Source organism: Urocampus carinirostris, chromosome 12, assembly GCF_059441175.1.
Source record: "Urocampus carinirostris isolate Australia breed hairy pipefish chromosome 12, RoL_Ucar_1.0, whole genome shotgun sequence".
Taxonomy (NCBI): Eukaryota; Metazoa; Chordata; class Actinopteri; order Syngnathiformes; family Syngnathidae; genus Urocampus; species Urocampus carinirostris.
The window spans coordinates 26576103-26587599 of NC_142360.1; the positions used below are offsets into that span (position 1 = coordinate 26576103).

General features: G+C 40.2%; 1 protein-coding gene across 2 annotated transcripts; it reads left to right on the forward strand.

Moving 5' to 3' along the window:
* Nucleotides 1-6309: 6309 nt before the first annotated feature.
* Nucleotides 6310-11497, forward strand: uba52 (ubiquitin A-52 residue ribosomal protein fusion product 1). Of its 2 annotated transcripts, none has more exons than XM_088349128.1 (5): nt 6310-6401; nt 6806-6911; nt 10960-11046; nt 11154-11256; nt 11344-11497. In XM_088349128.1, the coding sequence occupies exons 2-5, from the start codon at nt 6815-6817 to the stop codon at nt 11435-11437; spliced, it is 381 nt and encodes a 126-aa protein (XP_088205254.1). In that variant the 5' UTR covers nt 6310-6401; nt 6806-6814; the 3' UTR covers nt 11438-11497. The 2 variants fall into 2 exon arrangements, with proteins under 2 accessions (XP_088205254.1, XP_088205255.1); XM_088349129.1 differs by lacking the exon at nt 6310-6401 and adding an exon at nt 6430-6655.

Genomic DNA, 11497 nt, shown 5'->3' on the forward strand with positions numbered 1-11497 from the left:
TCCTCCACCAATCACAATGGCCACACGTGAGTCACGTACGCCCACAAAAGACGGGAAGTCTGTTACAGGGTTTGGTCATTTCATATTAAGTTTGCTTTCAAAAATAAAAAAAGGGGTTTACTGTGTACGATTTTAATGGGGGGAAACACTATTGAATGATTTTAAGAAATGAGTAAGACAACGATGAGATGTTCTGACAACGATCAAAACAGGAATTACTGGTACAAGTGACCACGCCACGCGTTTTACTTTGAAAGTATCGTTGCTGTTTCGTTTTGTTTTGCAATATTTAATTTGTTTTTCGACATTTATTTCTGAACACGATGACAAAAAAATACAGATATTTGTTTCAAACATCTGGCTATGTATCAAACTATCGAGGACAGTTATTTTTTCGCTGAATTTGTGGCATTTGTTTAAACATACCTACAGACCTGCATACCTGTCGCGCTCCAGGGCTCCATGCCCTTGCAAACTGTCGTATTTTCCCTTACAAAATACAAAATAATCTTACACCATATTTTTTTCAGACGTGTTTATTTATGTAGTTTAAAATGTTATATTGTACATGTGTTTCGTTAGTTATTTCATAGATATTGTTAATTAACACTTTGTTGTGAGATCCTGAGTTGCTCGACATGAATGAGGTTTATTATGAAGAAAAGTTCAAAATTAAGTAGCTTGGAAGTTCACTGTAGAATCAAAAAATACATGCAAATATAATTAAGTAGAATTTGATTATTCAAATTAATAATTAATTTTCTGCATTAAATTATTGTTGGTAATATACCGATTAAAGGGACAACCACAAACCTGTCTTTTTTCATTTTCTCATTTTATACTTCCTTTTTTTTCCGTAACAAAGCAAGTGAGCCGTTTGAGAGCCGGCTCTCTTTAATGAGTTGAGCCGAAAAAGCCGGTTCTCTAAAAAGAGACGGACTTCCTTTCAGTACATCAAACCGCTCGCTTCATTTGCAAAGAAAAAACGATACCGAGATAGGGGCTTCCGCGGCAAACTCAATTGACTTGATTGATTTGCCGTTTCGTAATAGTACTGTATGGTACCCATAATTGATAAATTTGTGTTTTTCTGTACAGATTTTGTCGTGCATCGTACACATCTTAAAATGCATAATAAACGTACTTTGTACGGCAAAACCGTACAGGTTGACAGGTATGTACCTGTCGACCTCAGCCAATTGCTTCCATATTTAACGATCACAATTCCTCTTAAGAAGCGATGATAAACTGTAATAACATAACGTGGCACCCATTTACTCAAATCAAGAGAGACTAAGTAGAATACTGAAACAATACAAGCAATCTACGATGACGATGCCGTCTTCTGCCGGAGACCGAGACGATCCGGATTAGAGCCTAATTGGTCTAACTCTAACAAAACAGAAAAGAAATACAGGTAATCGCAGTAAAACAACACTTGACTGAAAAATAAAGGGGGAAAAACTCCGCATATATATAATTAATCAAGCTTTGAAACATGGTTTCATTCAGCTAACGTACCGTGATGGGATTAAGTTGATAAACTGCAAATTTGCATTATTTACATTATTTTGCGAGTACGCGTTTGTTTTTACGAGGCATGTAACAAGGTCAAGGTTTTGTTTTTGCTACTACAGCATGTTTTTAGAATTTGTGTCATGTTAGTTATACAGTGTCAGTAATACTCTACAATTCAACTATAAAATAAACAGTGCTTCATCTTGAAGTTGACAGTGCGAACGGAGTCAAAGTGGGTCAGTCAGGCCTATGAATGTTGCAGAGGAGGTTTATGTTTAAACCACATAACTGCTAAGGTTGGACTTTCATATTTTTTGGGGGGGATAGCTCAATTAATGACAAGCGCCATTCAAAGAGAAAACATTGAAGTCAAGTAAAAATCTGAAAATGTGGAACATTGAAGGAAAATTATGTATTGCTTCCCAGTGGTTAAAAAAGTGATTCTTGAAAAAAAAAAGCATTGTGGCTTTGTATAAAAAGCAAAAACGCATTAACTATTATATAAACATATATTTAAAGACATTTAAATCAAGAAATGTGCATTTATTTTTCATTACAAAAGGCTCACCTTGTGGGAACTGCCTGATCTCCAGTCATCTTGCTGCTAGGAAGACCCCCAGAATCCTTGTAAAAGGCAGAAAAAAAGAAATAAATTCAAAAAACCAAATCAAATAAAATGGTGTGGTTTGGTCACTTTCACTCTCCGTTGTTTGTATTCCTCTTTGTGCTCTATAGCACTCGTTTTTTGTTGCATTACGCAATACAGCAATATCTAGTGGTCAAATATTACACATGGTCTCTAACAAAATATGGACTGCATATGGAAATCCAGAAATTCAAAGTTTTCAAATGTATATTTAGAAGCAGCTAACAGGTGAGTTTTACTGTAGGTGGAAGGAGTACTAGCTGGGTTTGACATGTTTATGTTTTAAATATTAAAGATATTTGAATATTCGGATTAAGTAAAATCCATTCAGCTGTTTCTTTCAATTTGTCTAAAAGGAGATTTTTGCACGATGGTTATATTCTGTAACTGTCATGTCCAGCATGGTCGCCGTGGCAACCGGCTGGCCCCGCCCCCTGGGCACCGGCTGTAGCAGATCGTCTAATTTGCGTGTGTGCTTCTTAAAGGCGGGTTTTGGGGATTGCCGGTTGCTGGTTCATTGCGTTTTCTGTTCTGCATTAATCTGTTCTGTTTGTCCTGAGGAAACCTGTGTTTGCCCGTTCTGAGTAAAAGCCTGTTTTGTGAGTATTCCTAGTCTGAGTTCCTGTTTGCCTGTAAGCCTGTTTTTGTTTTGTCCCTGAATGTTGGACGACTTTTATTTCCTTAATAAAATGAGTTCACCCTTCCTGCCTCCTGCCTGCCGATCTGGTTTGGTCCCGTGACAGTAACAATCAATCATAATTACAAATTGTCACATATTTTGGAATATGTCCACCTCTAAAACATGTAACGTCCTCTGATTTTGATAACATGAAAAAAAGTGAAATACAACATTCGAGGTTCAAAACATTTGAACAACGGCTTGTTGTGCTACTGTCTATTGCTGAGATCGGGTTTCTCATTGGGTTATGTTACACTGTATTTCTGTTTTCATGTTTTTTTGAGAACTTGTTGGGCACTGACTCAAAAAATATCCTTGAAATGAAAGCCTTAATCTCCGCTTTCATTGGATTTACCAGGGATAGACGAGTACCTACACTCGGTGTCGGTATGGCTATGCGTATTCTTGACTATGGCTGATAGAGCAGGGGTCGCCAACCTATTTTTTAACTGAGAGATGCTCTTTGTTACTAATTAGCACAAAGGGCACCCAGTTTGATATGCATTTCTAAGATAATTTATTTCTTTATAACAGTGTTATTGTCACGGTTGCCCATTGCCCTCAATTGGCCCCGCCTGTTTGGCGCCAGCAGCGGCTCGTTGCCCATTTGGCTTCCCTCCTGTTTAAGCTCAGTGCTCTCACTCACCCTTTGTCAGTCTGTCAACGAACCTCTGCACCCGTAAGAGGTGTATTTTGACTCTTTCCTGCTTATGTATCCTGCCCAGTATCGATCCTGTCTGTCCCGTCCTGTCCGGTATCGATCCTGTCTGTCCAGTATCGGCTCGTGTATCTCGTATCGATCCCGTCTATCTTGTCCTGTCCGATATCTTGCTCCAGTCTCCAGTTTCTGGTATCGATCCCGTCCATCTCATCGCGTCTATCGATCCCGTCCATCTCATCGCGTCTGATATCTTGCTCCAGTCTCCGGAATCGATCCCGCCTGTCTCATCCTGTCCAAAATCTTGCGCCAGTATCCGGTATTGATCCCGTCTGTCTCGTCCTGTCCGGTATCTTGCTCCAGTATCCAGTATCGATCCCGTCTAGCTCGCCCTGTCCAGTATCGGTCCCGTCGATCCGGTATCTGGTATCGATCTGGTCTGCCTCTGGCGTTCTGTTTTTCCGCGCCGGTCTTGAAATGAAATGAAATGATCTGCATTTATATAGCGCTTTTCAAGTCAATGACTTCCCAAAGCGCTTTGCAGTGTGCTTCACATTTCCCAATAGCGGCCGTGATCTGTGCAGCCATGTAAGGCGCTAACCTGCTTATTGGGGGTATTGGGGGTTCAGTGTCTTACCCAAGGACACTTCGACATGTAACACGGACAAGCCGGGATTCGAACTGGGATCCCTTAATCCTAAAACGATTGCTCTACCTCCTGAGCTACTGCCGCTACTGTCTCACTTCTTCCGCCTAGCGGTTGCCGAATCACTGGCGTTTGTGTTCACGCGCATGGCTGCCCGATTCCCGCTAATAAAGCTTGTGTGAAAACGTTACGCGTCTGGGTCTTCCGGCTGTTCTGGTTCTGACAGTTATTACTGTACTACGTTTTTATCAGTTCAATTATTGGACGTATGGCAAAATAGACTCACACAAGTATTAAATAATTTCACTAGAAAATCACAATGACCTAGCACGAGTAAGCAATATTCTGAACTGGGCCGTCGGGACCTCAGCTGTCCTTGGGGGGGAACCACGTTGGAGACCCTTACAATAGAAAAACATTGACTTCCCTGCGGTCTGTTGCTAATTTGTCTCTTTCTAAGAATAGAGATACTGGAGAAAAGGGCACTTGTTTGCATGACAACAGAGTAATATTCCTTATACTAATTTCACACCTAAATTAAAGGTACCACTGTTTAATAGTTTAACCACTAGGTATCACTGCATTGTGTCGTGCAAGGGTGCTCATCACGTACATCGAGATCTACTGGTGGATCCCAGAATAGTACTGGCAGATACTGTAAAGGGAGAACTGATTCATCCATCCATTTGTTGTGCTGCTTATCCTCAGTAGGGTCACGGGGGTGATGGAGCACATCCCAGCTGTCTTTGGGCAGTGGGCTGGGGACACCCTGAACTGGTTGCCAGCCAGTCGCAGGGCACACAGAGACAGACAACTCACTCGCTCATGCACACCTAGGGACAATTTGAACCGGCCAATTAACCTGAAATGCATGTGTTTGGGATTTGGGAGGAGACCTGAGTGCCCGGAGGAAACCCACGCAGGCACTGGGAGAACATGCAAACTCCACGCAGGAAAGTTCGATCTCATGACCTCAGAACTGTGCCCCACACGCGCCAACCACTGTTTTTCTGCCAAAATAATTAAATCATTTGAACCAAATTTTCAGGTAATAGAATTACGTCTCCTTATTGTGGCACTTTTATCATTTTGGACTTTCTTTTATTGCACTTATTGTTAAGATGTATTATTTATTGCACTATTGTTACAATCAAAGACAAAGCTTTGATCTTGGCATGGGTGGGGACATATCACATGTTTTTAGGTGTTCACGGTACAGTAGCATATGTCTACTTGAGCAGTTGTCTGACTAGAAATTGTGTTTTTTTTTCCCTCTGGACTGAAGCTCACTTTTTATTGTTTTACAATTGATTCATGTTGTGAACAAAATACTTGGAGTATAGTAGGCTATGTATACTTGCCCAGTTGTCTCATGTTGTGAGAGTTGAATTTAATTTAATATACTCACTTTATATCCTTTGATGCTCGGAAAATAAATTAAAAGATGACGTACAACAACTTCTTTTAAAGTAACGGAAATAGTTACTTTCCCTGGTAACTATACTATTCTAACTCGGTTACTTTTTGGAAGAAGTAATGTGTAACTATAATTATCATCCATCCATTATCTGCACCGCTTATCCTCAGTAGGATTGCAGGGGTGCTGGAGCCCATCCAAGCTATCTTTGGGCAGTTGGCAGGGGACACTCTGAACTGGTTGCCAAGCACAGAGGGCACACAGAGACAGACAACCATTCACTCGCTTATTCACACCTGGGAACAATTAAAACCGGCCAATTAACCTGACATGCATGTTTTGTATGGTAACTGGACTTGAACCCTGAACCTCTGCACCGTGGGGCTACGCGTGAACCACACAGTCGCTGTGCCACTGTTACTCTAATTAATTACTTTTTAAAAGTAACGTGCCAAACATGCTTACATCGGATGCCAGTCTCCAAGCACTTCCGTGTGAAAATGTATGCCTATTTATACGAATATTGTTCTCATCTATATGTCTCTTTTTAGTCTTTATAACGTCTTTCTCCTAGAGTGCCATGCCTGATCTCGTTGTGGAAAAAATAATAAAGACAAATTAGAGGGTTGGTAATCAGGTTGGATACAAATATACGCAAGTAGACTACATAATTAACAATTTATTTAAACCCCACAACCAGTTGTATTTTTATGTATTTATTTAAAATTTTGAGAAAAAGTAAATATTTTAATTTGGAGGAGCTGTGGTGGAGGAAGTGACGTCTTTCTCTGACAACATCTTCCGGTCTCTTTTCGTTGAGGCTCAGCTAGCGCCCGGGTAGGTACACGTTTTGTCCAATGATTATTTCCCAATTAAAGTTATCGAAACTTATATTACTTGTTCAAAACCCATATATTGTTCATTTTATCATCGTGACGCCCAACTCTGAATCTTAAACTTATGTAGTCCGTATCTCCAGAAGACCATAGTCGAAATAGTTAGCGGTCCGCATGTGGCGAGGCCCCTGCTCTATTTAGCACAGCTAGCTTAGAGCCGATGCTAGCTAAAAACTACAAGTTGATTCCAGCCAGGTGTGCTACAAATGTTTCCATGGTGCCATTAAAACATATGCTAATTAAGTTAAAGACTCCCCTCTTGTGTGTTATTTTAAGCTTCTGCACCGGAAAGTCTGAGAATCAGGCATACTTGACATGACGCCTATCGTTTGTCACAATCCACAGCCTGCCAAAATGCAGATCTTCGTGAGGACATCGACAACCATCGCCCTTGAGGTCGAGCCCAGCGATTCCGTTGAAAATGTCATGTCCAAGCTCCAGGATAGGGAAGGTGAGTTATCTGCGAGTATCACTGAAGAATTATCTGCTCATATTTATTGAAAACAGTCTATGCTAGGTTGAGGTTTACCTTAAAAATATGATCTGATACAGCAAAGGTGGGTAGGGTAGCCAGACATTTTACTCGAGTAAAAGTATATATAACTCAAGTAGTAGAATCGTGAAAAGACAAAAGTACCGACTAACTGTAGCAACGTCTCAGTATTGTTAAACAACCAATCAGATAATCAAAATCCATTTAATAAACAATAAATTTAAACGAAAAAAAATTGATTAAAACAATCAAGGTGAACTCAAGTACTTTAAACTATATTTGTACTGATGTCATACCCCCTAGTACTTGAATAAACAATAGAATTATCGATCTAGCCTGGTCATAGCCGTTGAGAGGGGTGACTGGCAGCAAGACACATATAAAAACACAAGAAAGTGGCAATGTCACTTGGGTCAGGGTGACACAACACTCTATTGTTGAACAGCAGGGCCCGACAGCTTTCACTGGTTTGCCCCTGCCGCATCATACAGGTGCCCTGCCCATCCCTTAGAACGCGTCCGAACATCCCACTATCCTTTCACAACACCTCTCCACTCATTCCCATCTCAGACAAGAGCTCTAGCTTCCACTATATTTAAACCTCTTTCCTGCAGTGCACTCATAACACCATCCATCCACGTCAATTGCGGCCTTCCTTTTGGTCTCCTTCCATTTACTTCTGCTCTGTAGATCTTCTTCAACATTCGCTCCTCATCCATCCTCTCCATGTGCCCAAACCAACCAAGTACTCTCTTATCCACACGCTTGCTCAGTTCCACAACTACTCCAGTTCTGTCTCTCACGATTTCACTTCTCAATTTATCCAATCCTGTCTCCTAACATACTCTAAAACACTTCATCTCAAAACCATGCAATTTTCTTCTCAAATCTGCGTTCAGGCTCCAAGTCTCTGCACCATACAACACAGTCGGCACAATCACACTCTCATACTGTCCCCTCTTAACATCCATACTCATACTCTTGTTGGTCATCACTCTCCTCAGAGCACCCAAAACCTTGCTTCCTTGATTCACTCTGTGCAATACCTCACACTCCATTCCACCAACTGCAGCCACGTCACAACCAGAGTACCTAAAGCATTTAACTTCTTCCAGCACATGTCCATGCAACCTTATTTCCAGCGCCATGCTTTTGGAATAATAGTAGTTTAAAAAAATTACATTGAGCACAACTAACACATTAAAAGCCCAGGTACTTTAACAGGCTCTGCAGACAGAACATAAAGCTAGCACAGGGGTTGGCCACTCGAAATGTTGAAAGATTCATATTGGACCCAAAAAACTCATTTTGTCACGAGCTGCAAAAAATTAAGCCTTATAGTGACATGCTGTATGTATTGACATGAACCTTCTCTCAAAATGACTAAGCAGGATGCAGCGCATCCTGTGGGGAGTGACGGTAATGTTTTATTATATTGCCTCAATTTATGAATGAATTTTGGAATGCTTGATTGTTATAATAAAATAATGCAATTAGGAAATCCATTTTGTTATTACGAGCTTCTGGTTACTAGTGAGCTGTTGAAAGATACAATCATTAGCGTAATCGTCAACCCGTTCTCAAATTTAGTATCAAAAGGTATAAAAAGCCTTTTAGCTTGGCTTAGGCTGTAGGAACCCTGGTAAAACAAAACATTGATTTGTATATGAGTTAAAACAAAACATTAACTATCATCCCTATGCTGAGAAATCTGAGTTAATGGAATCCATACCTAGAGGTCGCTGCTGTTTGTTATGCGTCTTGCGAAAGAAAACAATGGCCATAGAGAACAATACACAAAACTTTTAAACATAAACAATTAACATAGGTTATAAGTAAAACTGTTCCAAGGTTTACAAGACTGTAACGGCACAGCTTCCAATTTCAGCTAGTTGCAGTGCAATGCAGATGATGACACAGGTCCAGGTGCTGGTCAATTACAGACCCGAAGTAACCTATTTTCTCAAAATTACAATACAGTGATCGTTTCGTGGATTTCGAACAACTGCAAAAAAAGACATCAGTTACATTATCTTAATATCCCTGAACGCATCATTAGAGTCCTGTAAGCAGCTTCATAAAAAATGCAGGTCTGTACTCAATCATCCGAATATGTGCTACAATGAAGGAGAAATAAAATACAAACAAAAAATATTTTTACTTTGCAACACAGTGTGGAAAAACTTGGCAGTGGTAGATAAGTTGGTTGTCTGTAAATTCTGTGCTACAGATACAGCTGTTCAGTGTTTCCCATTAAATTTAGTGAGACCCTGGTGGGTGGACAGTTTAGGTCAGTCCAAGGGAATGGTCCCCAGGAATAAAATGTTTTCAATTTGAACGCATCAATCTGATGCATTTTTAAAACAAAATCAAGAATGCTAGATCTATGATCAACGTGCGCCCCTCTATTCTATCTTTTTTTTCTAAGGATTGTAAGTGACAAATTTTTGTCATTGTAACATTTGAAACGAACAATAAAGATTAAAATTTGTCTCTTGTACAGTACAGTGACTATGAATAGCATGATGATATAAAATCAACTGCTTTTTCATATGTCATCTATACCACTTGTGGTCCAGTGGTTATAATCGGGTGCTCTCACCGCTGCAACCAGTGATTGATTCCTGTTACATCCCACAGCAAAGTTTGAGCTGAGAAAAAGAGAGACAAGAGTTTGTATAAATTTCTAATGAAAATGTAGGGGTGCACCTGATACACAAGTTTGCGTTATACGTCATTAAATACAGTGTAGTATTTTCACAACTATGAGGCGCAAAAAATTGTCCTATATTTTCCATACATACGGCGCTACCGTGGGAACGTGAACAAAACATTCAGATAGTTCAGTCAAACGCATTAACCCCGTAACATTCCGACGGCTCGCAAAGAAGCAAATGCATGTCTCAGACCCGTATGGACACGGTGTCTGTACAATGTCACCAATCACTCAAATGCGCTATTCCACATATCATTGGGAAAGTTAAACTCTTGGGATTCAAAAAATGCTAACCATTTCATAATTTTTATCTCCTTTTTCGTTGGCAATTGTGTGGACAGCAAAGTAAGAATTTTGTGGAGCAGGGAAACGTGGTGCTTTACCGTGTATATGACAATAAACACTTTGAATTTAAAAATATACTCATCACAGAAACATCAAGATCAGTCTGAAACAAGATACTGGGGGAAAAAAAAGCCGGGGTAGCTCACTAAAGTCGTCACGTTTAATAATAATACGCTCCTCTTATATCCGCGAGTGTAGTAAATCCAACCGTGTCAAATATTTACACACTCCAAAACACGTAATAATGCCGACAAATGAAAGAAAAAATCTGCCGAAAAGCATCTGCATCGATGGACGTTACTAGCTGTCTGTATAGCCCCATAATTCCTCTTTACAAATACAGACTGCAATTGTAAAAACGTTTTATCCAGGCGTAGAGAAACCAAACATCTTTCTGGCCAATTGCAGGCTTTGTTTTGCCCCGCTTTAGTCTATGCAAGAGAGGGAGGGAGAATAAGAGAAAGAGACAGGTAAAGAGGATGAGCAAGAGGATGGAGAGAAAAAGGCAGAGAAGGTACAGATAAGAGAAGCGAACCATAACGAGTGAGATTAAAAAATACATTTGTAAAGCAATACAGCTAGCATCTTGAGTGCCGCCTGGCTTTGGCAATATCAAGTGGACCTTTTTCAAACTGCATTTCATTTTTGTTTTGCTCTTCTCTAAACGTTCTTGCGGGTTGGATTAAAACCCTTGGCAGGCCTGATCCAACCTGGGAGCTGTATGTTTGACACCTATGAACTAGTGTCACCGATTAAAATTATAAATAACAAATAATTTGTTAGTACATTAGGTGTATGTAAATATACTTTGACATTTGTTATCCTTATTTCAACTAAGTATACTTGTAACAAAATAAAATAATAAATCTCTGTATCCTAATTACTTAATGTCGTAACATGTATTCCGTTACTCCCCAAGCCTGATTATTTGTGAAATGTGTGCAGGAATCCCTGCTGATGAGCAGCGTCTGATTTACGCTGGCAAGCAGATGGAAGAAGGACGTACTCTGTCCGACTACAACATCCAGAAAGGTAAGCACTCGTACCCAAGGAAAAAAACAATCCTTTTAGACTTTGGGCAAAAAAAGGCAGGTGTTTTTTTTTTTGGATGCAATCGTTCTCTAACCTTCTTCCAATAGAATCCACTATTCATCTTTTGCTACGTTTGTGCGGTGGGATCATTGAGCCTTCCCTCAGACAGTTGGCACAGAAGTACAACTGTGACAAGATGATCTGCCGCAAGTGAGTTCTGATCCTTAAACCAATTTCCGGGTTCGGCTATAATCATCAAGCTTGGTTGATATTAACACATTGGATTTTGTTTGTCAGGTGTTATGCCCGTCTGCACCCTCGTGCTGTCAATTGCCGTAAGAAGAAGTGCGGACACACCAACAACCTTCGCCCCAAGAAGAAGCTGAAGTAGACATTTTTCTGTATCAGCTGTGCACGACACGTTGCGTTCAATAAATTGAAGTAAAACACC